The following is a 27557-nucleotide window of genomic DNA, read 5'->3' as shown; positions in this document are numbered from 1 at the left end:
TTTTTTACTCCTGTTGTGGACTGCTATGAGAGTATAACGAAAGAGTGTTCTCATTTCCCACCATTCCTGAGTATATCCTAAGTCGCATGTTCTTGGTTGTCTAATCATTGGTTACTTTGCTATAGGACGAAGAGCTAATGTGACACTGATGCTAGCTGGTTGGGGTTTTCTAGGTACGGAGGTGAGTTTTTGGTACACCACAATTCACTGAGGTCCTGGGTCTCTGTGCACAGTTCTGTGTAGGAGCAGAATCCTTGCAACAAAACTACTAGAGATAAAAGTTTGAGTTGGCCTTTAGTGACACACCAGCTCATGTGCATAAGGAACAAAGAAGAAAGGACAGCATTACCTTTCCAGACATATCTGTTGCCATCATGTAATTTTCATCTTTAAGAAGTTGCAAAGATGTTACAGCAGAATCTTGGAAAAAACGAATACCCCTACAGTTCTGTCCTTCTCTGATGTTCTGACGGATGTCAATGCTAAACACCTCTCCAGAACGGCAACCATTGTACAGCACTGGAGCCTAAGAGAGAAAAGAAGATTTTAAAGTAGAATGCACTGTTTGTGGTGCAACATTTGCAACAACTCTGGGAGATCAGCAGGCTAGAGAAAAGGGACAATCAACAGTTTTAATGACAGAGATCAGTTGCAGGGTGCAACCATGGAGGAGACACTGCAAAATTAATCTCTTCAATGAAGTAGGAAGCTTCTACTTTATAGGTCAATAGAGTCATTTAGCAAGAATCTCCATTTGAGTTTTCCATTGTCTCCTGGCCAGATGTAAAAAGCATTGTTCTCACACATTTCTTTTTTCTTGTTTATTTATACTTTCTCTCAACGGAAAAATACTACCAAGGAGAAACCTTTTTATTAATTTTATTTTTATTTTAAAAGGTTTTATAAAGCGCTGGCTAGACCCGAAGGTATCAGAGCGCTTTACATGAGCATCAGATCATAGTTACAGGTTACATCGTTACAAAGGTTGCACAGTTATTAGAGCATGGCAACATAGTTACTTGTAAGGTTGAGATAAACAATAAGCACAAATACGTAAGGGGAAAAGCAGGCAAGGGGAAAGAATCAGGGGAGGGGGGAAGGAGATGGGGAAGCAGATAGGTAATGGAGGCAGGAAAGAGGAGGGGAGGGTGAAGGACACCAAATGGAAAGAGGAGGGGATAACATGCCCAGAATATGACTGGGCAACGGCACGGGCCTCCAGCCCTAAGAGTCATTTATGACTATGTATTTATCTGAAAGATTACCTAAACACGTTAATCCAGGCAGCGCATACCATGCTTGGGGTATGAATCTACAAGGGTACAACAGGGTAACAGGCCTAATACAGCAAACTGCAGTCGAATATTGTACACAACAGTAAACTTATGCTAAAATACCACAGGGTCCATACCTCCAGAGAATGTACTATGCTATATGCTGGACTCTACTAAAAACAACATGCTTCAAATCACCAGTCCAGAGAGTATACCATGTCTGTGACAGACTGAACTGCAATACTAAGGACATTAATCCAGGTGAGCATACCATGTGCAAGGAGTTCCTTGTACTACAATATCACATATTAACCGCCCCAGAAAGAATAGCATGAACTGGTGACATTACTAGAATACTACACGTCAACCACAACCAGAAATCATACAATGCCACTACTTGCACAGAAACCTCACATGACACTGACCCACAACAAACATAACTGTTCTAATGTTGGCACCATTACACCAAAGGGAAGTTAAAACAAGAGAATTTACGATCTTGTCCAAGACTCCGACCATGAAGGGGAGTGTCCTATCAAAACAATTAGGTTGTCTAATCAGCCACAAAAAAAAATACATAACTTTTTTTGAGGCTGGTGCCTGCATGTAATTCTTGTGTCAACATTACAAACTCTAAACATTTTCACTGTAATTTTAGTGCAGTTTCACAGACCTTCTCTCATCCTGTGCTTACATTAAACACAAGAGCTTTTTTTAAACTAGTATAATAATCATAACGCAATCCATATTAATGAAGCGCAGTCCGTTTGAGTCTCGTCCCGAACGGTAGAAAGGAAGTTCAAAGTTTGAATTTCATATACACATCCAACGAAATTGATTTGACAGGTAGCCTTTGGAATATATACATCTATTGAGTGATTAATGTGGAAACCAGGTGACAAATTTAATACATTTACAGTGAACAAGCTTAGTGGCAATGTGTACCTTCAAAAAGTCTGTCCCTGGACAAAATGCGTCGGCTGGCAAAACCGCCTCTAATATAAATGTTTTTAATCCACGTTTCTTTAGATGAATAACAATATTCGAGACTTATAAATAGAACTAACCGCAAGACTTCACCTGGATAAATGTGTGAAGGACTGATGATGGCCCGATAAATGTAATGATATGACACAAAATGCTGAGTGCACACTAAAATCTACTATAAGTACATACATTCCAACACTCCGTGCTGCAATTTGGGGTTGTAATAGCTGGCTCCAAGTGGTTGCACCAGCTTTTTTCTGTTACTTACTTTGGGTACGGGTTCAGAGAGAGGCAAGATACAAGAGTACCAGCTACTACTGTTAATTGTTCGATAAATTTCTGTGTACATGATCAAAAAAGTGATCTCAAATACATTTTATTCAAACTCTTATTCCCATCACCAAGTGCCGCCAATTGAGTGTTTATGTATAAGTATTCCTGTTTACAGTGTTGATTAACATCAAACAAGCACAAATGTAAATCATGAAACCTCACTGAAGGAGTTGTTGCCCACAGGCACTGTACATAATCCATTATTCAGTTGTTGTTACAAACTACTTGTAACAAAGTCTATTTGATTCGATGCTGGGGATTTCTGTGTCCCTTGTGGGGAAACAAATTGCTGAGGTTTCAACAGGAATCTGAGACTATCAGTTGCAACGTCCTATTAGGTAGATTAAAATTGGAAAGGGTTACTAATGACTTCTTCTAAATTCTGTACACATGATAAGACTCCAGGGGTGGGGGTTTCACATTGCATGCCACCCGAAACATGTAGATCTTTGTGACGGGCAAAAAGATTTAATGTCTATTTTGTCCGACAGATAATAGACATCAAATTACATAAATGATGTATGAGCTGTGACACTCTGGGGTTCATAGCCAATCGGAAAAGCTGATAAAGTCATAGAGAAACTTTGGAGGCCTCGGATGGCTAGAAGCCCATGACTAGACTCTAGTCAGTGATTGGCTTGAGTCCACGCCCCAGTAAGATGTCAGTGTTCGCGGCCACCTGGCCATAAGGGCTTACCCAGTTGGAGACCTGAATCCGGTGCTCTGAAGGGCGTAGTGCCCCCGCGAAGCTGGAGCCAGACAAATAAATAGATTGGCTTTGAAAAGGTTTTTTTTTAAAACTAAGTTTTTACCTTTAACTTAAGGATTGTATACCTTTAAGCAATAACTTGCAAAATAATTAATGGTTTACAGAATTCCCATTTTGTTTTCACTGTTCATCATGTGCAAATGCCAAAGGTTGTGCAGGGCTCGCAATAGAGGATTACTAAATTAAGTGCTCTAGCTCAACAAGGAGGAGAGAAATCAACTGGCACTAATTCCACTAACGTAAAACTTCTTAGTTGGAGGAAGTTTCTCAACATGGATGCCTCCAACTCATCCATCAAACTCTCCACTGGAAACAACCACCGAGATGCATCCTAAAACAAAATTAGGGTTAGTTTCCCTTGATAAGCTTTATTAAAAGAAAGACCAAAATAGCCACAAGAGACGTATTGATAACAAGTAAGAATATTGCACATCATTTCCTAATATTTTTAGATTTTCCTAATGTTACTTTTCGGATTTCATTCATATAAATAAGTCTGTTCTTTCCGGCCTACTGCTCCCAAACATCCAAGACTCTAAGCGTATTGCCATTGAGTTACATAACACAATGACACTGTCTCAATAGAGAGCCGTTCAATAATTTGACCCAATTCTTGTATTAAATAATGAACCCTTAGCGACCTTAAACTCCAGGTTGCATAAAACCATGATAATAAAGGAAGAGAGTGACCACATAACACTGCTGGGCTCAATGGGCACAACTAATCTTGGTGTAGGCTTAATCATACCTCAAGTATCCTGAGGTAGGTAAGAATGATCAGGCATTCGAGGGACCCTTCCAGCAATTTCAACTCCATGTAGCTCTAGCAACTTTCTTGAAAGATGCAGAGTAGTCACGAAAGGCAAAAAGCAGAACAGAATTTTCAGGCTTTTAGTTTGTTTAGCCATCAGGCTAGGTGCAGCTGCATCTTTCCTTGAAACCTCTCTGAGGTTACAAGACTAACGATTTCCCTGCAACCCAGCTCAATAGTTATTCCTCTAACATATTTCAAAATAAATTTGTAATGCAGATATACACTTAATCTGGCTGTGACATATTACTTCTTCTGTGGTCCTCATTTGCGGTTTTGGTCTTAGATTGAACACTATATGTCAAACTAGAGTGGCGCGACACTCGTGGCACCCCTTAATTTGCCTGACATTTCTGACACTAAAGCTTGGAGATGATGGGGTTCTACGAAGTTGGCATTAGCTAAATTGTATACCATGAGAAAGAGAACGCGGTGGCAGTGCCCTCCATAAATGAGTGCGAGAAGCAAATGATAACTATGACATCTCATGGGAAACTCATCTACGGGCTCAGTTTTCTTCAACTTAATCTGGCTCACTTCCTGCACGATGATCATGGCTGTATGGTCAGCTCCCGATCAACAGCTTGATCTGGGCTCACTTTCTGCGTTATGACAGTGGCTGTGCGACCGTTGACCCTGTCACCAGGCAGGTCGCCCCCCTAGCCACCGCGTAGTCCTCCTCGTGCTGTGTGCTCGCCGTTTTTCACCCCGCTGTGTGTTTGCCATTTATACCCCTCTGCTCTGTCCCATTAGTTTCCCCTTGCTCCCCTTGCCTTCCGCTTCCATTTAGCTTTGTTTAATTGTTTTTTTGTCATTTGTGCTTTTCCCTCGCTCCCCCTTGCCCTCTGTGTACTCCCGCCTCGTCCTCGTTTTCCCGCCGCTGCTCTGTGCGGCCCCGCCCCCGCCGCTCCCATTCGCCACCCCACTCCCGCCTCCCAACGACTCCTCCCTCAGCCCCTCATATGGAGGACGCACGGTGTACGCGCAGCGGACGCGCGCAGCGGGTGCGCCGAAGGCGCGCTAAAGGCAAGCCCGTCTGCGCCCGTCCGCGCCTGGACCGCACCCAGCGCCAGAACCCCTGGTCCACGTCGATGCCAGCGCACCCGACGAACTTACGACGCAGCAACCCTTCACGCACTCAATGCCGGCCAGATCCCCGCCTGCTACCGAGCCACCCCGAAATGCACCCACGGAACCCTCACCTGCCGATTCACCTGCCTGCGAACTTGCACCGCACCCGCCAAGCCGAGCCCCAGCGACAACCACCTCAAGTGCATCCTGCTCAACTCCCGCTCCATCCACAGGCACGCCGTCGAACTCTGGAACCTCCTCGACTCAACATCACCAGACGTCGCCTTGCTCACAGAAACCTGGATGAACGCCTCCTCAGCCCCCGACATCGCCATAGCCATCCCGGATGGCTACAAGATCAGCCAGAGAGACCGCGTCAACCAAACCGGTGGAGGCATCGCCATCGTCCACAAAAACACCATCCGCATCACCACCAACTCCGACGACACCCTCACCGCCGCCGAACACCTTCACTTCCAGATACACACCGACCCCAAGACCACCCTCAGAGGCACCCTCATCTACAGACCCCCGGGACCGCGCACACAATTCAGCGAAGCCATCGCAGACTTCGTCAGTCCACCCGCCCTCACCTCCACAGACTACACCATCCTAGGGGACCTCAACTTCCACCTGGAGAACAACAAGGACTGCAACACCGCCGCCCTGCTGGACAACCTCGCCAACCTCGGACTCAAGCAACTGGTTAACACCCCCACCCACTACACCGGCCATACGCTCGACCCCGTCTTCTCCTCCAGCAAGCACATCTCCTTCAGCCACTCCACCGGACTACACTGGACAGACTACAGCTGCGTCCACTTCACCTTCAGGAAAACCACGACCCACCACCACCCGCAACAGATCCCCTGCAGAAGCTGGAGCAAGATCACCGCCGACCAGCTCACCACCTCCCTCAGCCAGAACCCACCCACCAACACAACGGACCCAGACGAAGCAGCCCGCAACCTCACACAGTGGCTCACCGAATGCGCTGACGAACTCGCACCACTGAAGAACGCTCCCAGCAGACCCGGCCGCAAGAAAGCCTCGTGGTTTACCAACGACATAAAAAACTCCAAGAAAACCTGCCGCACCCCCGAGAAAGCCTGGCACATCGACCAGACTGCAGAACCCATGACCGCCCTCAAGAACGCCACCCGCATACACCACCAGCTGATCCGCACCACTACGAAGACAGCTTTCAAAAAACGACTGGACAACAACACCCACAACAGCAAGGACCTTTTCAACATCATCAAAGAGTTCTCCAACCCCAGCGCCTGCAACATCGACATCACCCCCTCGCAAGACCTCTGCGACTCTCTCGCCTCGTTCTTCCACCGCAAGATCGCCGACATACACAACAGCTTTGGCGCGCCGACCACGCACCCAAACACCGAACCAGCGCTCCCCACCACCACCCTCCGCACCTGGACCCCTGTAAGCACCGAAGACACCACCCGTATGATGAACACCATCCACTCCGGCTCCGCCACGGACCCCTGCCCACACCACATCTTCAACAAAGCCGATGCCGTCATCGCACCCCAACTCCGGAACATCATCAACAACTCCTTCACATCCGCCACCTTTCCGGAGAGCTGGAAACACGCCGAGCTGAGCGCCTTCCTGAAAAACCCACCGCAGACCCCACGGACCTAAAGAACTTCCGCCCCATCTCGCTCCTCCCCTTCCCAGCCAAAGTCATTGAGAAGATCGTCAACAGACAACTCTCCGCCTTCCTCGAGACCAACGGATCCCTCAACCCCTCACAGTCCAGCTTCCGAGCAAACCACAGCACCGAGACCGCACTCATCGCAGCCACCGACGACATCAGGTCCCTGCTCAACAACGGGGAAACTGCAGCCCTCATCCTCCTGGACCTCTCAGCAGCCTTCGACACCGTATGCCACCGCACCCTAATACAACGCCTCAACAACACCGGAAACCAAGGAACAGCCCTGGAGTGGATCATCTCGTTCCTCGCCGGAAGAACCCAGAGAGTCCGCCTCCACCCATTCCAATCCGCGGCCACCGAAGTCATCTGCGGCGTCCCGCAAGGATCCTCACTCAGCCCCACCCTCTTCAACATCTACATGAGCCCTCTCGCAGCCATCGCCCGCCAACACAACCTCAACATCATCTCCTACGCAGACGACACCCAGCTGATCCTCTCCCTCACAAACGACCCCACCACCGCCAAAGCCAACCTCCAGGAAGGAATGAGAGACGTCGCAGAATGGATGAAGATCAGCCGTCTGAAACTGAACTCAGACAAGATGGAAGTCCTCATCCTCGGACCCTCTCCCTCCGCCTGGGACGACTCCTGGTGGCCCCCTGCCCTGGGCAGCGCACACAAACCAACGGACCACGCACACAACCTGGGCTTCATCCTGGACTCCTCCTTTACCATGACCAAGCAAGTGAACGCCGTCTCATCATCCTGCTTCAACACCCTACGCATGCTTCGAAAGATCTTCCGATGGATCCCCACCGAAACCAGGAAGATGGTCACCGAGGCCCTCATCACCAGCCGTCTGGACTACGGGAATACCCTCTACGCTGGAACCACAGCCAAACTCCAGAAAAGACTCCAGCGCATTCAGCATGCCTCAGCACGACTCATCCTGGACATCCCTCGCTGCAGCCACATCTCTGCCCACCTGAAAGACCTTCACTGGCTCCCCGTCAACAAGAGGATCACGTTCACACTCCTCACCCAAGCACACAAGGCTCTCCTCGACACGGACCCGAAGTACCTAAACAGCCGCCTCACATTCTACACACCCACCCGCCAACTCCGCTCCGCCAGCCTCGCCTTCGCCTCCGTCCCACGATTTCGGAAATCCACCATCGGAGGAAGATCCTTCTCCTACCTGGCAGCCAAGACATGGAACTCCCTCCCCACTCACCTTCGGCTGACCCAGGACCATCTCTCCTTCAGGAAACAACTCAAGACCTGGCTGTTCGAGCAGTAGCGACCCCCCTCCCCTAAGCGCCTTGAGACCCTTATGGGTGAGTAGCGCGCTATACAAATTCGAAGATTGATTGATTGATTGACTGTGCTGTAGTACAAGTGGTATAGAAGATTGCTTGCGAGAACATTCTCATAGGTTCTAAAAATAATATGTATAATTTAGTTACTTAAAGGGGTTTTCGGCCACCTCTTTACACCCATTGGCCTGTTGTGTCATTCCTATTTTGCTTCCGCCAACTACAGCATAAGGCAATGAGTGACTGCATGTTCCTCTTTCAGACGTATACATCTGCACACAAGGAGTTCCCTTCAGTACCAGTGTTGCCTGATGTGATCACAGGACACATCTGAAGTGAGCACATGCCACATTCCAGGTTTGTCAGTGCCTATCTCCTTCCAACGCAGTTATAAATTCCCTTTGAAGTGGACATAGCATGCCATATTGTGTTCTTGCACTCTGTTTCACCAATGGTCCTTTGATAAACTTTGTCCAGGTGAAAATAAAAAAAGCTTTAAGGTGTTTAATTAGGAGCACACTTAACAAATGTATTTAAACATAGATGGGATGTTATTTGGTTTTTAGTATCCAATATTTTATACTAAGAACCCTCTTGCCTGCTATCCATCTGCGTTCTTTTTTTCCTTCTTTCTTGCCTTTTTTGCCTTCTTCCCCTTTTCTTTCCTTACTTATTACCTTCTTTCATTCTTTATCTTTTTTCTTCCTTGGCTTTTTTTTACCCTATGGAGTTTTATATAGCATGAACTAGACCCAGAGATATCAGAGCGCTTTACATGAGCACAAGTTACGTTACAGACGGACACATTCATTTGTTTTTGTTAGGCACGGGAGATTAAGTGATTTGCCTAGAATCACAGAATGTTAAGCGTCTCTGCCGAGACACGAACACTGTTCCCCAGCTCCGAGGTCAACTGCCCTTGCCGTTAGGCCACATTCTCTTCTTTTTTCTTTCCTCCTCTCCTTTTTTTTACCTGCTTTCCTTCTTTTATGCCTTCTTTCCTTATTTGTTTTTTTTGCTTTCATTCCTTTTTCTTTCCTTCCCTGCATCTTTATTTCTTGTCTTGTTTACTTTTTTAACTTTCCTTTTCTTCTTTTTTGCCTTCTGTCCTACTTACTGTCTTTGTTTTGCCTTTCTTTAATTCTTTTTTTATGTTCTTTCCTTTCTTCTTTATTTGCCTCTCTTTTTTCTTTCTGTTTTGCTTTACTTCCCTTTTCTTTTCTTCTTTCTCTGTTTTGTCTTTCTTTTATTTTATCGATCTTTCTTAAGCAGGCAAATACACAATGTTTTTGATTTTTCTTTTAATATGGTAACATGGATGGTAGATTTGAATCAACTTTATAATAAAGCAGGATGCAAAAAAGCTCGATAAACACTAGTGCGACACAAAGGCTGAACAAGGATAATGTGAGTATTTACGGACTAAAGGTTCCATTGTACAATATATGTCCTATTGGACTCAGGGTTGTGATATATGGAGATCAGAAAAACTATTAAGAAGGGCTATGTTCAGAGATGATTTAATGTTATAGAAGATATGTTTCTTAAGAAAAAAACCTCTCTTAAGTTGAGATCGTTTTGTTACCAGAATTCCTTAGCTATGTTGGCGATACCCTAACAAATGTGCAGATATTTATTGTTAAGAGATGTTTTGGTTAAAATAATAAAAATAAAATTAAAAATGTACATAAAAGGGTAACAGAATGCCAGGATAACTGAATACCTGAAGATTTAAAGACTTTAGATCTTAATTAAGATGACATTGTATAACTAATGGTTCCACATAAAAGCCACTGAGATCAAAAAGCATTGAGACAATAATATTGTAAAAAAGCTGTGGTAACAGCTGAAATAGCATGTGAAAATTATAAATGTCTGTTTCTTTCCTTTTGAGAGACACTGTTTAATGTAATATTAATTATATCGAATGTTCCAGCTTCTTAGCAATCAGCTTTAATAGCATTAGTCAATAAATCCAGCAAATATCTGAAATGATGCAATTCGTACAGCCTGATATTGTTGTTGAACTGAGATTCCAAATTGTATGTAAAAATGTTGGCTGAAAATCCTATTCGTGAAGATCAACAAGGATGTATTCCTAACTTATATTAAACACTGTTAACACACCTACTAGTCAAGAGGGTCAATTTTGCTATATCAGAGAAAAAAAACAACTTTTTAGACATCTATTTGGTTGGTGCAGGAAAAAACATTCACTGCACGAATTGGTTACACTGGTGATCAATTCTGTTGCAATTGGGTCTACCCATGGCCTCCTACTGAAGTAATCGGGGGCCTCTAACATCAACAAAATGAAAGGGTAGAAATTGGAAGCCATTTTTCAGGGAGTTTTGATAACCGAAAAGTGACAAGGCATTGTTTGCGCTCACATTAGAACGCCTAACTAAAAACTGACACAAGACAAAACTAAATTAGACTAAATTAGACTTTTGGTCTGATTAGGAGTTTTGGCGGTGCAGGAGCAGGCGGTATGCCACCGCCATGCTCCTGCACCGCCAAAATTCACTCCCATCCGCCCACGCGATTACAAGTCATTTTGTGGTATGGCAGGCAGTAGGCTTGGCGGTAAAGTTTAAGGCTCATAGTGAGCCTTAAACTGCACCGCCACGGGACCACCAGAGCACATTCCTGCACAGGAAGGAATGCACCATGTAGTGCATTCCTGCCGTGCACCTCCATGCACAGGGCAACAACAGGGCCCCCTATCTTTCCCCTCAGCCAGCAGTTTCATGGAGAAAGAACCTCAGGGCACCACCAAGCATATTGCGGTCGTCAGACCACGGTGCCACCGCCAAGGATCTCTGATCTCTGGTGGTCGTGGCGGTGCAATGGCAGTCTGACCACCCGAGTGGTCGGATCGCTAGTGCGGCTGTAGCTGGACCGCCGCGCCACCGTGAGCCTGGCGGTCCGCGGACCACCAGACTCATAATCAGGACCTTAATCTTTAATGTGGATATTCAGGAGCAATGGATTATATTGAGAACTATTCTCTCCATCCTGTAAACAAAGGTGAACTCTCAGGATACAAAGCCAACTCCTCTAAATCCTAACTAATGCAATGGAATAGTTTGATCTATTGTCTCCTTACAAAACTTAGAGTAAGATACTAAGAAATTCAAAATACCAGAAATGTTAGAAGATATAGCTTCAGTTACATTTGATAGAGTTTTTAGGGAGGTAAGAAGCTTAATGATAAAATGGGATAGGGTGTATCTTACCATAAAAGTGCAAAAAATGTGGTTAAAATGTAGATAGTCAAGAATTATTTTCATTCTTCAAGTACCACTAACAAATATTGGCTAAAATCAATTTGGAAACCTACAATCTGAAGTTACAAAATGTGTTTGAGTCAATAGAGCTCACCTATGCTGAAAAACACTCTGCACAACTTTAAGGGAGGGAGAGCTTTATTAATTCAATACTGGGCAGCACAACTGAAAAGGATTTACTACTGGGCAGCTCAATTGAAAAGGGTAACATTTTCTAACAAGAGCTAGAAGCTGATCTATTTCGCACAATAGAAAAATCTAAAATGACACATTCAGAGAACAGGATGTTTGTATACGTTCTGAGGTTCAAAATTATTCAAAGAATTAAAATTGAAGATCATTCAGGGATGGATAAACGTATAAGGAGATGAAGATTCATTTTCTAATTTGTGAACATTCGCGTTTAAGACCTATGGGAATCAGGGTTGTGGTATATGGAGATCAGAAAAACTATTAAGAAGGGCTTCGTTCGGAGATGATTTAATGTTACACAAGATCTGTTTCCTAAGAAAAAGCCTCTCTTAAGTTGAGATCGTTTTGTTACCAAAATTCCTTAGCTATGTTGGTTGCAGTGGCAAAGACTGGAATTAGAGCTGGTTGACATGAACTGAAAGGAAAATGGCTCCTGTCTTTAAGAAGAACTACGACAATGCTCTGAAAAGAAAAATTACTTTTCGAAGATGTATCGGTCTTCGATTAGAAGATGAGTACTTTCTACAGTCTTTTTTCTTTTTGCATAAAATAATAAAATCCCTAATTAAAAAACAACTACTCCTTTGCTTGTTTTTCTCCCCAGATAGTACATCAAAAATGTTCTGAAATCCTCAGGCTGATCGAGATGCTTTACATTGGAAGCATCACTCACTCCCATGGTTGCTATATAAGATACGGTTTCTGCCTCTTGAGGTAAAGTACTTAATGTAATAAGGTCAGCAATTGACTGAAATTTTGAGGTAAGCTATAACATTTTTGTTACATAACAGGAATATTCAAACAGCGAGCCCTCTTTTATTTATATTCTATGTCACACTAATAGCTAGGATGTAGATAATGAGAAACAGCATTTGAGATAAGCTTACCCTCTTTTCGCGTTGGAAGAAGGAGATTATTAATACAATTGTATTAGATTTTAAACTTAATGAAGGAGTGGGACTTTGGCTAAACTGAGAACCAGTTAACATAAAGGGGCTTTAGGAAACCTATTTAAAGAATTCTGTTTGAAATTGATGAAAAGTTATGTTTCACCATAATATCTACATATGTAGTACTAATTATTCTTCAAAGGCATAGCTGGTTTATATAATATACTTAATATTATTAAAAATAAAATACCATACATGATGTAATTCTTATTTTTCAAAACTCTCCTCTGTCATTCCAAACAGTCTTTCTCGAGACTGGATCTGGCTAGTAAGGCATATTACCTGAATGCTGAATACCAACTGTCGGAACACAGCTATAAGGGGTTATAAAAAAAGACCCACAGACCATGGAGTCTCTATGGGTTGGTAGGAATTTGCACTGACTGTGAAAAGGTAGTTCGGATTCATTACAATAGGTGGAAAAAGGGTAACTGGTGCAGAAATGTTTAAACACAGCGATAGTGGTGTGCTGCATACAATCTTTCCATGTGCACACAATACTTGCATCAGAAAGCTCTGCACTAAACAGCTGCAGAAGGAGTTTGCAGGCTCACTACTATGATGTAAGCATACCTACAAATTGAGCAAGAGACAAAACCAGGATGGGAAAGTAAAAACAATAACAAAGAGCAACTCTTTACTAGAGTAAAGAGTTGCTCTTTGTTATTTAGGACTCTGTCCTTCTCACCTGGGTAGCAAACTGCTGTACGAGAACATCACTCTTGGCTCCAAAGGTCCGCCGCTGGCCAGTATCCAAATTGGTTAGAAGGACCTGACGGGCCAAACCTGAAATAAATGTGTTGGCCACATGAACATCAGGGTTCAGTTAAAACATTTGTACATATCTATCAGCAAATACTTTTAATGCGTTCTCCTAGTCAGCTTGAACAGAAACCAACAGAAAAATCTTATTATGTGCCACCCATTTTTGTAAAGACATAGCGTTAGTCCTTTTTTAACTGGGATTCAGCAACTGGTTGTTTGGGTACATCAAACACAGAGGTGTCCAGCGGTGGCCCAGGAAGGTCGCTCCACAGAAACTGAACAAATTGGACTTTAAGCAACTCAACTCCTGCCTTGTGAATTCTAGGCCTTTCACGGAAGTCACTAGTACTGAAACAGCTGATGCTGTTAATGCCTGGCTTGCACAAGCGGCCGATGCATGCCTACCGCAGCGCATGCAAAAGCACAACCTCCACCACCCGCCTGTGCCCTGGTTTACAGCCGCTTTAAAAAAAGAAAAAACTATCTGCAAAAACCTCGAGCGCAAATGGCGCATAAAATATGATCTGTGTACCAAGCAAATTTACAAAGCTGCCTTAACTAAATATCTTTCTTTATGCAAAACTGCAAAAGTTGAACATGTCAACCTAACTATTCTTGAGGCACAAAATCGTCCTAAAGCACTTTTTAAGGCAGTATAAAAGCTCTCGGGCGCATTGTGTCAGCCCAAACCACCTTGTCTAGATTCTGCACAGTGCAATTCTCTGGCTGAATTCTTTATCGCCAAAATTGATACTATTTATTCTGATTTTGAAAAACTTGCTCCTCCCCCTTCTCTATCTCACCCACCAGCCACAATCACATCTGTTGATTAAGTAACTCTAGAGGACAGGTCCCATACCCCTGCACAGCAGACCCCTCCCACAGTATCTAACCCTACGATCTCCTGTGACTCAGGGGTCCCACCGGATACCAGTCCTCCTGCGTCACAGTTGATCGACACATGGGATCCTCTCAATATCAATACTCTCTCTGAGATTATCAGTAAAATCAAATCTGGCTCCCCATTAGATCCTTTTCCCCCTCAAATATTAAAAATGTTGGACAATTCGCCCCTTGAACTCATTATAGATCTTCTAAACTCCTCCCTTAGAGAAGCTACAGTACCCCCTGCATGGAAACATGCAATGATAGTGCCTCTGCTAAAAAAGGCTAATGCCGACCCTAGCATTCCATCGAACTTCCGCCCTATTTCCCTTCTCCCGGTTTTTTCAAAAATCATGGAAAAGCACATCAACTCTCAACTCTCTTTCCATGTTGAATCTAGGGGAATTTTACATCCTTCCCAATCCGGCTTTAGGTCTGGTTTCTCGACGGAATCTACCCTGTTGGGGTCTCTGAAAACATCCGATGCCGAGTGGATAGGGGGGAAACCGTGGCACTCATTTTGCTTGATTTGAGTGCCGCATTTGACACGGTTTCCCACCCCATTCTCATCAATGCCCTTAGATCATCTGGCATCACCGGCTCAGCCCTCAACTGATTTGTCAGTTTTCTATCAAACCGTACCTTCCAAGTCTTCTCTTCCTCATCAGCTTCCCAAATCTATAAATCGACGCACGGTGTTCCGCAAGGTTCCATCTTGAGCCCCTTGCTCTTTAATTTGTATGTCAGACCTTTGGCTACTATTGCGGAGCAAGCTGGGCTCACTATTTACTCGTACGCCGATGATACCCAAATCATCTATTCTCTTTCTACAGGTTCTCACTCCTCTTCCTCTTCCCTCTGTGCAGGACTCAGCAACATTGCAGCTTGGATGTATGATAACAAACTGAAACTGAACGGGGGGAAAACAGAGCTTCTTCTGTTTGGCCATAATACCACCTTATGGGGACCCCAACATTGGCCCTCTCAAATGGGCACCCTACCCATTCCATCTAAAACAGCACGCAACCTCGGCGTCATTTTTGACGACCAGTTATCTATGAAGAACCACATGGTTAAAACCTCCTCCACTTGTATCACTATCATTAAGTGGTTGCGTAAGATCATCTGGATGCTCCCCCAGGATACTCAGAGAACCGTGGTCCAGGCCTTAATCACCTCTAGACTGGACTACGGGAACATTCTTCTCCTGGGAGCTTGCAAAGAGGTGACTCGTAAACTACAGACAGTCCAGAATATGGCAGCGCGACTGCTCTGTAAACTCCCCAATACTTCCCCTACATCCAATTCTCTACGCACTCTGCACTGGCTTCGCATTGAAAGCCGTACAAAATGTAAGGCCCTTTGCTTTATGCACAGAATAAATGCTGGCCTGGCCCCACCCTATCTTAACTCCTTGGTACAGCACTACTGTCCCCCCGCACTCTGCGATCATCTAACCAGCACTTGTTCTTGGTTCCTAGAATCAAAAGATCCAGAATGGGTGGTCGCTCCTTCGCCTGGCTGGCCCCCTCTCTCTGGAATTCCCTTACTCTCATGTTGCGAACTGAACCCTGCTACCTTAAGTTTCGCAGACAGGTAAAAACTTGGTTAGTTATTATATAACAGCCTTCCTTTTGACCTCCCCACTCTCATTTTGGTTTTTCGCGCCGGGAAACCTACGGGTAGCTGAGCGCTTTATAAACTTAAATATAATAATAATAATAATAATAATAATAATAAAAGACCCTCCTTAGTCAATGGACAAAGGAGAACAGACCAGAAGTCACTGCAATAGTCCAGGCGGAAGAACATGTACAGCCTGGCCACAATGTGTCAGATTTCACAAGCAAACATTTAACTTTATTAAGACTTTCTTTTAAGAGCAAGAACTTGTTAATGACTGACGCCGTTTGAAAAAACACATTGCAGCAGGTTTCAAATAAAAGTGGGCTTCAGCCTCCTAGATTGTCATTTCCAAGACAATGCATTAAAACTTGCAATTTGAACATTTGCAGTTTGCTGCCCAGTTTGGACAGCTCTCCAAGCTGTTGCCCCACACCCAAAAGGCCACAGTGAAAGTGCTAAAGGGCGATCGATGCCTCTTCATAGATCAGGGACCAACCAGAGTTCGCTATGCTCTCAACATTAACTCGACTACAAAGAAATCCATGTGGCTTTGGGGAAAAGCAATACTTCCTTTTCATTCTTTACTTCAAGCTTTTTATTGGTTAATAGCCCGAATACAAAGGCCAACACTAGAGACACTAGAAGGAAAGAAACAGTTGTTTTGTCAGTTGTAACATTCTAAATGAGTATAAACCTGTTTTATTACATAACATTTCTTATCAGCACAGCGTGTCTCATTCTATTACCCACCCCCATCCGCTCCAATAGGAAATAATTTTAGAGGGCACCGGAGCCAAAAGGTAAGGAGAATGGAAAGTACAAAGGTAGGAAGTTATTTAAGTGAGCAGGACAATTTCAACTTTTAGAAATAGTACTTCAGTGCAAAGACACTTGTGCAGTGATGCAAACCAGACCAGGAGAAGGATGTTAAAAAGCCATGCTATACAACCAGTATGTACGTACATGTATATAAGTATAATGGACCTAGTTCATGCACATAGGAGTGTAGATCTGCCTCTTATTTTTTTAAAGATATATATCTATAAAAAGGTAACTACGTGCAACTAATGTATGAGACTATGTCAAGGTACTACCATGACATTTTAATTTAATTTCATTTTAGTTTGTGTGGCCTCAACTGTTTCAACTATAGTCTTTTTTAGGTGTTTTAATTGTTTCCTTTGGCACTATTTTGCTACGTTGCATTGGCTTCTGACCGTTGCTGTATGACATTAGCTGTGTTGACCTACGATGTTTATTGGCCCATGATCGTGAGTGTGCTGGTGTAAGATGGTGACTGGGTGGACACATGATTTTGGTTGTGAAGACATATGATATTACTTGTGTTGGTGCATGATGGTGGGTGTGTTGGTACATTGAGTTGTTTGTGTGGAAATAGGAGGGTTGGGTGTTAACGTATGATGCTGGGTGTGCTGGTATAAAATGTTTTGATGGGTAGTAGAATTGTGTTTCAGTTGGTGTATGATGGTGAGTGTGCTGGGCGATGGTGTTAATTGTACAGACGTATGATGATGGTGGATGTGCTGGTATGTGATGTTGGCTGTGTGGATATATGCAATTAGGTGTATTGGTTTATGATGGTGGTGTGTTGCTGAATGATGTTAGTAGTGTAGACGTATAGAGAAGCTAACCTGTACTGAAGCAGTTCTCAGCATGAGAGGTTGGGCACCAAGCACAAGACCAAGCATCTGTAATTCTGGCATTGTAGCGCATGACAGGCTGATCTCCTAAATGAGAAAGAGAAAGTATCACGTTATAGACAAGCCTCTCCTCAAACCTTGACAGAGGGGTTGTTCAGAATAAAAAGTCAAGCATTGCTTTCCCCCCCATATGCTTGGTCATTACATGGTACACGGCATATTAACGAGAGTGTGACATGGATCATAGGTTAGTGCATAAAACCTTAGAAAATATATCATAATTGGTAATAGGTTCAAACACATTTATACATAAAAAATGTACCTAGGCTGGGAGTGATAAACATAGAAGCTGGAAGCAAACTGACAGAACCAGGAGTTTTTGCATTGCCCATGAGGCACAATCTGAGGACGGTAGTCAAGGTAAACAGTCCAGGTGAAGAAAGAAATTCAAAAAATGCTTTCCGCAAGGCAGCTTTCCCAAACAGTAATGCTTGGTTATTACAGTCATTTTCAAGGGGCCACAATGAGATCAGTAACTCTGTTGCAACGCTTCAGAATGTCCAAACGACCAGGTCCACTCGGATAATACAAAGCACATCAGAGAGTTCATAATCCAGAATCTGATTTGCAAGTACTATATAACAGTTAAGCCTAAAGAATTGTTTTACACCATTTCCTAGGAGCACACTACCAACTACTTTAAGCACTATGCAGACATGACGAGTACAAGTGAAGAAAACTGGAACAATGAAACTTATTGATGACAAGAAAGAGTATTCTCCGGATGGCGCTTCCAAAATTGATATACTTTACAGAATTACAACGAATGCGCCTCTACCTTTGAGTACTGTGCTGATATGAACCTCAGCGTGAAAAGGATACAACAAGTGAGAATCCGGGTGCGTCACCGAGGCCCAGCAAGCAGCAGTGACCTAAAATATAAAATAACACTTGTTGGACTATAAAACACATTTGATAACAGCTTTGCTTTATTTTTATTAGTTTTAATAATGTTTTCCTCTGCTAACTGGAGCTACCAGTGCCACATGCTACTAGAAGGTTTTCCCCATGTATAAAAAACTGCTTCCATGGTGCGCGGAGAAAAACAATGCTGTACTAGGAGCACAAGTTGATCATGTGTCTTCTGGCCTAACGGACCTCTTGGAGATTTTTGGGTCGATAGTTAGATTTAAACATTTTCATCTGCTAAATGTGTCTTGCAGTAAAGATGAGAAGAAAGAAGCAGAACTAGGAGTGATGGGTAAATAAAACAGTGCCTATGACAACAAAATTAAGGGGTTACATTTCAGCACAGAATGGTAGCCAGTGACAAAGAAAATGTCAAAAGTTGGGGGTGAGAAAAAGGTTCACAACACGGTTCTTTCTCTGTAGGTTATACTATCAATGTATTCACCTGGATTCCATATAAAAACAAACTCTAAAATCATCTTTGGCAACGACAGTCCATGAATATTGACTGTTGCAACTTTGACCACACATAAATATCTTACTATATGAATTTCAACCTGGATTTAATCACTAAATCAAGCCAAACTCACAACCAGCATATTTTATACTATTGCAAATACTGTCTTGGCTATATGAGCCTAAGTGTTTAATAATGGAAATAGGTGTACGTTTGCGATTTTGGCAGCATATATTTTGTTGGAGTTCATACTTTCACATGACTTATAACAGTGGGGAATAAAGTAAAGTAGGTAGCTTGTGGTGAAAAATTAAGTAGCAGAAGTTTACTAGGGGACAAGTCTGCCTCTAAGCTTTGTCAACGCATTATGTCATCTTTTACCAGTATAAATGGTAAACTGCTACAACAACTAAAGTTTCAACAAAGGAATATCAAACAAGTGCCCACGGAATCCCTCTTGTACACCAGTGTTACTGGAAATCTTAGCAATGAATGTATCTGTATCTGTGAATACAATGGTACCTTGCAATTGGTGTAGTACATATGTTCATATAATTCCATTTGAAGCAAGTCTTTGCGCAAGGGTTTCAGATTAAGTATTCCATAGATTCCTCCGTTCTTCGCTTCATTTACTGTGAATATATGTTCACAGGCCCCGTCAGCCTGCAGACAAATACAAACAAATTAAACTGAAATTCTAGCACCATGTAGACATTTAAGTCACAAAAAGCTGCATCTGCTCTAATAAAACATCTTATGAAAAACATCTAGTCAACCTTAAGATATGAGCAGTGGGTTGGTAGGTTTGGCTTAATAGCCCAGCTGCCTGCAAGAGCTATTGTTACCAATTCTTTAAAATTTAGAGAGAGAAGGCTCTGAGCAGAGGAGTATTTCCCTCTCACTGTATGCTACTGCCAGCTCAGGGCATCATTCTGCCCCTATGGTGGGCATCCACAGCGAATAATGCTGCAGATTCACATGCTATGCACAATCCTGCATCTAGCGTTGGGCTCCGACTCTGCAAGTTGTTGTTTTCGAAGAAATATTTCATGGTTGAGGCCGTAACTCCTCCTAGAGTCATTGCACATGTTCACCAGTTCCTTTGTTAATTTATAATGTTTTCTCCCTGCCTTACAGGAAGTGAGGATATATTCTGTTAATTTAGCTTTGTGCTGTTTAATATGCTGAATATTATTCCATATATGTGCCACCATCTTATACCTGTTGGGGAGGCAAGAGGGTGCATGTAAATCTGCAGCACTACATGATACGAATAGATACCTACATGGTAAGTAACATACTCAATTTGTAAAGCATGTGTTGGCTGCAGATACACATGCTATGCATAGACTATAAAGAAGTACTCCTCTTCCAGAGGCTTTAGCAAGAACATCTTCCTGAATACGCAATTTAAGTGGTCTAATGGTGCTACCTACATATATCTTGTCACATGGGCAGACCATAACATACGTAACAAATCTGGTCTTACAATGTATGTGATGTTTAATGTTGTATACTCTAGCCGTGTTGTAACAGAAGAACTTTGTCTTGTCTCTTCCCAAAGTGCACGTTACAGTCTCTACATGTATAGAAACCCTTTACCATACTAGAAAGCCATGTAGAGGGTTTTCCTGTCACAATGTAACTGGGACAAAGCAGAGTCCTGATTGTCATCCCCCTACGGTACGTCATCTTCGGCTTTTTGGAAATGACGTCCTTGAGTCCAGGTATATAAATCAAGAGATTCCAATGTTTTCTCAAATACCATAAATACTGCTGCTATGTGTGTTATACTCAGTATTAAATGACAGTATACGCAGGTTTGTTCGTTTGGGCTCAATCCCTTTGAAGGTGTCACTCCTAGTTACTTTAGCAATTCTTTTCTCAAGCGTTTCCAATGTTATTATTTCATACCCGGCTTTAAAAGACGGTGCTTAGTGTTCTCAATATTTGTGACGAATGTGTCATAGGAACTACAATTTTGTCTGATGTATACCATTTCTGATCTCATGCTGAAATATGCCTGGTTGCTAACACTTCAAATCAGGGAGTGTTGACAGCCATCTTGGGACTCAGCTTGAACTGAGTCCCAGAAAAAACATTAATAAACGAAAAACGGGCAGGGTAGAAACACACTGACCCCAAAGAAGCTGGGGGAGGGGGGGGGGCAGGAGGGGGGGGGGGTCCCATAGTGACCCCATAGGGCCCGAAAGGCATTTTTTTTCAAAACAAAATGCGGCGGGAGTCGTGCTGGATCCGCGGCCTCTGCTGAAATTTTGGTTAAAAAGTAAAGCGCAGACCCATGCGCGTCATTATTAATCGGCCCCCGGGTGGACCAGGTCCCTGGGGCATTTTAATAAAGGAGTAGGGCGCCCGAGCCCCTCCAGCCGGGGCTCATTGATAACCAGGAGACCATCATTCCCCAGGGCTTTTTCATTTATAAGTGGGGGACGTTTGGACCCCCGAGCCCCGGCGACTGTTCGGATGAACAAATTTGCTATATGGCCTTTAGGTATATTTAGCTCCACTACATGATGTTGAGTTTATACTATGTCGCATACACACTTTAGTTTGATCACTGTTGAACTTGCACAATGATAAAAAGGTCAATTTGCGTATTATCTTGGAGAGCAGAATGTGTTAGATTTCCTAGCATATTGAAATCTCCTATTATTGCCCAATCAGGGCTAGGTTTTTGCTGAATTTACACAATACGCAATTAACTGTTTTAAGTTCTTAGAACTGTCTATAATGGGAGACAGGATTGTCCGTTATTTTAACATACAGGAATCCCCCAGCACTGCCCATTTAGGTCTCAACTAAATAGAAGTTACTTGCCAGTATACAGCAATTGTGATAGTTTAAAGGGTAGCAGTGAACATACAACAGATACACAAAAAATTAGGCCCTTTTTATGGCGAACGGTTTTTGTAGTACTGCAACACCAAAAGTAGTACGCGGCCACAACAATTCATATGAGCTTGATATTAATATGTTTATAATGAAATATATATAGTCCCATCTGAGACGGAATTAATGATATTTTTTATAAACATTGACCATTTTAAGATAGCAGGAATGTTTTTCCTAAACGATCGAATATATTTTATATCGCAAGTACGTCCTTTGTTACAATGATATTTACGTTGTTTGTAAATAAAATCGAGTGGTGTAGTAAAGGACGCTGACATTGACAAAGGTTGTCATGGCCAAAACAAGTTTCTCAACAATGGTGATGGAATAAAGAAACATCATACTTGACTTCTGAGTCCCGATAGGCTTTGCGATGGCAAGGTTTTTCATTTATAAAATTTTGTGCAGTTTTGCCACTGCGTTATAGCAACTCCTGCCCACAAGAGAGTGGCGGTACGGGCGAGCAGCACGAAACGGATATATATATATATCCAATTTGCATGCTTTCTCAGTTTATTCCGCAATGATCCAGAATTAAGTGTTTGGGACAAACATTGGCCTTGTTCACACATGCGCTGCACTATTACTTTCTCATTATATAGTGGCCACATGATTCACAAAGCTTGAAGACTGTGCAAAGTGCAAAAAAAGTATTTACACGCCACACTTGTCACTCATTGTGAATACAATTATTCACTAAGGGAAAACACATTTAAAACAAATTAAATATCACTATCTACAAGCTCCCTGCATTTGACTAATTCACCAAACATAAATCCTCACCACTTTACATGGTATTGATAAACATTGTATGGTATTTCACATAGGAGGCACTAATGTCGCGCTGCCACAGAATTAACACATATGTAAAAATAAATGTTTAGATTCACAACGCACCTAATGAATATGATTGAGAGCATTCAAATAACAACCATATCTGGAACTAGAGCCAGAATCAGCATGCATTTCATTGTTCAATCACAATTCGTATGTTGCTACAATTGATGCCCACATTGCTTTGATGATGTAACCGCTGAACTTGTTTATCATGCCCCTGTGGGCCCATGAAGGAAACAATTTGTTTGCATTTCGGAAACGTAGCAACTAAGTGATTTATCAAGTTGACCATGCTGGCCCTCAAAATTAAGAGCCCATTATTCACTAAATAAAATAATGGCCTAGTGAGCCTACTCCTAATTGCCCCTCTAATAGTAGTGTAACATGTTCGAGCACCTTTGCACCAGATGTTCTGCATAGTTAAAATTATTAATCTTGACTTGCATAACTATTTACTGCCATCTTGTGATGCATACCTTGTATTGCAAAACCACATTAAATGTGACACTGTGTACTGATTATAAAAGAAAGAAAGGGGAGCAGCTTGCCTGATATGAAATCTACAAGAATGCGTATGGCTCCTCCACAAGGTTCATTCAGAGGATTTGGATTTAGATTAAGTGTATATCTGACTTCGGTTTCTCTCAATAACCATTCACAATCTCTGCCACATCATTGCCTAGAGATTGCATTAATCACAAAATACTTGCGGCAATTGGGATTACTTTTGTGATGATTGTTGAAGTGCCTAACTACTGGATATGAAGGAGAAGCATTTCTAATCACTCTAAGGTGCAGTACTCTTTTCTGGACCTTCAGCTTTGTGATGCCTACATATCTTAGCCAACAATTATATTCCAATACATATACTGCATGTTCCATCCTGCAGTTAAACAAGACTTTAATGATGAAAAGCTTGTCTTGGAACAGACTAATGTATCTGTAGAGTTCAGCCCAAAGTTACATGCTTGGCAGCTAGTACACTTTCAAATACCCTATCTCTGTTGTATCCAGCTGGATCTCCATGAATTAAAAAAACAGTGTTTCCTAATTATGTATTTCAACTGCCTGTCTAGCTTTCCTTTAGGGCATGCCTTAAATAAAATGGCTTCCCTACTTTTCTGGTTCACCCTAGTCAATGCTCTATTTAAAGTCACTCGTACGGCTACAACTTCTTTTAAGTCTAAATATCTCCCTGAAAGCTGAATTGGATTTCAAATGCCGCGGGTGAATACTGCCTGCGTGAAGCATGGAATTGCCAGCAGTTTGCTTCCTAAAAAATTGTGTGTCAATCTTATTGTCATGTACATTTACTTGTAAGTCTAGAAATTCAACTTGAATTCTGCTGATCTGACCAGTAAACTGTAGGTTGATTGAGTTGCAGCTGATTGCATCAATTAATGCTTCTGCTGTGCTCTGTGAGCCCCTCCACACTACAAACAAATCATCTATGTACCGTAGTCAAGAAACTACATGTTCATCCTGTGAGAAGGTGGCCCGATATGCAGCGTTCGCTATTCTAGCGTCCACTATGTATCGTTCCAACGACCCTTATGGTGATTGGTTGTAAGTCAACCTTAGACCAGCTATCCTAGTAGCGTGGATACGAGCAGTCTTCGGGCTAAACTCTAGAGGGCGTGTTAAGCCAGCTGTAATACCATCACATACCCCTTGAACACCAAGTGAAAGGACACCACACAAGTGTTATGAAAATAAACAGTATATTTATTAAGAATCACAACAGCCCTGGACTCTTTATGAGGACAGGGTACTAAGCACAGAACCAAAAGCTCTTAGAAAATACTTCAAGTGCACAATTAAAAACAAGTGCCCGAGGGCACGGAAAGTTTAGTGGTCTCGGGCGGACCCGATAAGGCAAGTCGGAAGCGAGGGACTCGGGACCCTAGAGTAAGGAGGCTATGCAGGCACCGGAATGCCGAAGTTACCTAGCCACGAGGGCTGCGGCTGCACAAGTCTTACAGGCGTCGGGGGTCTTCGCTGACGAGCCAGGAGCCGGAAGAAAAGGAGTTGCTGGCCGGCGACCAGTGATGAATAGTTCGTAGAGATCCAAGCCTGGATCAGTGATTGTTGACACCTGAAAGCAGAGGGGACCAAGTTCGTACTACTAGCCAGTAGTCAGAGGGTACCAGGAAGGCACCGGATGGCCGTCACCTCGACTAGGTGAGTGGGCGACACTAGGCTCTGCAGTCTCACGGACCAGGAGGCGTTGTCGGCGACCAGGATGGAGGTGCGAGCGGTCCCACGAAGGTTGATGCTGTCGGCGTCGCTGGGCCCAGGATTGGGGCAACAAGCCTTGGCAGATCTCAGGGCCACGTGGTGGGCCTAAAATGGCGTCTTGAGTGGACCAGGAGGGTCCGGAGTGCTCCTCTCGAAAAAGGGAGCAAGGGCCAGTCTGGAGCAACCAGACCAGCAACGTTGGTTGTCGGATGTCGTCAAAGAAGGACACCAGCCAGCGGCTAGTGACCAGACAACGTGCTGAGCAGCGAGCAGAAGGGCCCCACGCAGATCGTGGAGATGCTGGGAGACTGCACTTCGGTGCTGGAGCTGCTCAGGGTCGGGGCTTCTCGGACCCCAGAGCACTCACCAGAGAATTGCTTCGATGGTCGTGCTGGTTAAGAAGGCGTGCAGGTTTTGATGATGGCCGGTCCCTCGAGGTCTCGTCGCACCCACAGATCTCAGCTGAGCTGACGACGTGGGTAGAGGTCAGAGGTGCCAGGGAAGCCGGTTCTCGTCGAGCTGGTCCGTCGGATCCTTGAGGAAGGACTTGCAGCAAACCGCAGAGTTCTTAGATGGTGCCCCCTGGTGCAGGGTGACTACTCCTTAGCCACAAGGGAGAAATCTTGAGAAGAGTCTTGAAGTCCTTTCGTAGAAAGTATTCTTGATTCAAAGATGATTTAATTTGGAAGGGTCCCCGCTCCGGCCTTTATCCTAAAGAAAGGGGCGGGTACATGACTAGGTCCGGCCCTAAGGGTGGGACCAGGAAGGGGGGTAGTTACACCCCTCTCCCCCTGCTGGACTTTCCCCAGGTCAGGGGCTGCGCGCCCCTGGAACTGGTTCTAGCCGGCAGATGCGTAGTGAGCACCGGGGTGCCACTCCGCAGTCACCTTCTTGCAAAGCCCTACCTACCCAGAATACACAAACCCTGTCTGGGACGGTGCGAACACCGCCCTTGACAGGAAACCCTTTGTCCAAGCTCTCCTCGCTGGAAGGACTCCCAGCAGCAGGAGGTCAGACTTGTGTCTGTGGTGGCAGCGTCCATTTTGTGGAGCTGAGGCTTCAGTTAACTTTAACCGGGGTTCACAGTTACGTAGATGTCGTGTCCCTCTAGAAGCGGCGGAATGCTAACCTAGTCGCCAGGAATGGTGAGAGGGCAGCACCCCGATTCGTATGACACTTTACTCGACATGTCTTGATAACGCGATACCGAAGTTACCGATATGGGACGCGTTATCATGGAACAGCCATTGGGTCTTGGTTCCGCAAGCTGCAACCGGGCTCGGCTCGTGCCGGAGTCCAATTCACACAGTTCCATGCACTCTGCCTTCAGGATTGTCAAGGCCTGCCATAGAAGTGACTGATAGGAACTCGGGTGTCCATTTTAAGGTAAGGCATAGGGATACTATACCTACAGCAACGGGCGAGTACGCCACGTTGCCCCAGCTGTCGTGCAGCCAGTTGTGTCAGATTTAGATGGCCATCCAGGGGTGGCATAATACATGCTTCAGCTCCTGGTAGGCCCTGGTTACACCGATGCCTGAGTTACAGGGTCTGACAGGGTGGCCCAGTTCCAATTGGGTAATGCACCTAAGGTACACATATCAATTTAGCGAGAGGACAGCTAGGCTGTGGGTCTGATTGGCAGGCCCACAGCCCGAGAAAGTCGTAAACCAGTGAAACAAAAGCAAAAAGTCCGGGTGATCATAGGATTGCAGACCCTACTCTCCTACACATCCCACAAAGCGCCATGGTCGGCGATAAGCAGTGTACCGCAGTCAAGAAACTACATGTTCGTCCCACAAAGCGACATGGTCGGCGATGAGCACTGTACAGCAGTCAAGAAACTACATGTCCATCCCACAAAGCGCCATGGTCGGTGATAAGCACTGTACTGCAGTCAAGAAACTATATGTTCGTCCCACAAAGCACCATGGTCGGCGATGAGCGCCTACTCCTCCCACCAGCCCATGTGTATACATGCATAACTGGGACGAAAAAGGTGCCCATCGCCGTCTCGCGCAGGTTGTAAAAAATGCCCTTTATTAAAGAGAAAGAAGTTGTTCTCAAGGTATCACTTGATCACAGATAATAGCATCTTTAGGTGCTTATTTAACTGAAGGGGTCTCCCCTTTAGAAAATGCTCCACCGCTTGTAATCCATCACTGTGGTTAATGCTCGTGTGTAACAAGGTCACATTGAGTGTGGTAATTATCTCTCCACGGTATATCAGAAATTCTTATAAGGAAATCGCCAGAGTCCTGGATGAATGATGGCAAACTACCAAAATGTTCCGGAAAAATGAAATCTATAAATTTTGATGTTTTCAAACAAGCTCTCTCTCGCCAAGATGATAGGCCTTCTCTGTGGTTGGAACTTATTCTTATGTATTTTCGGTATTAAATACATCACCGGTGTCTTAGGGACGTAATTCTCAAGAATAGGTATTCATCTTGGATGAGTAACCCTGCATTCCTCCATTTGGTTAACTCTAATTTATATTGTGATTTTACTTGTCGTATGTGGTCAATGCTG

General features: G+C 43.9%; 1 protein-coding gene across 7 annotated transcripts in view; it reads right to left on the bottom strand.

Moving 5' to 3' along the window:
• DCAF4 (DDB1 and CUL4 associated factor 4) overlaps nucleotides 1-27557 on the bottom strand; it is a 185848-nt gene that overhangs the window by 45495 nt on the left and 112796 nt on the right. For all 7 annotated transcript variants that reach the window (XM_086937072.1, XM_086937073.1, XM_086937075.1 and 4 more), the window contains 6 exons: nucleotides 19560-19700; nucleotides 18494-18543; nucleotides 17934-18013; nucleotides 17603-17698; nucleotides 13363-13460; nucleotides 350-526 (listed from right to left, as the gene is read on the bottom strand). In XM_086937072.1, coding sequence (XP_086793198.1) covers nucleotides 350-526; nucleotides 13363-13460; nucleotides 17603-17698; nucleotides 17934-18013; nucleotides 18494-18543; nucleotides 19560-19700 — 642 coding nt within the window. The remainder of the gene's footprint in view (nucleotides 1-349; nucleotides 527-13362; nucleotides 13461-17602; nucleotides 17699-17933; nucleotides 18014-18493; nucleotides 18544-19559; nucleotides 19701-27557) is intronic.

The sequence above is a fragment of the Lissotriton vulgaris genome, chromosome 9, assembly GCF_964263255.1.
Source record: "Lissotriton vulgaris chromosome 9, aLisVul1.2, whole genome shotgun sequence".
Taxonomy (NCBI): Eukaryota; Metazoa; Chordata; class Amphibia; order Caudata; family Salamandridae; genus Lissotriton; species Lissotriton vulgaris.
The sequence above is the reverse complement of the archived record's forward strand: the minus strand, read 5'-3'. Positions and strand labels throughout refer to the sequence as shown.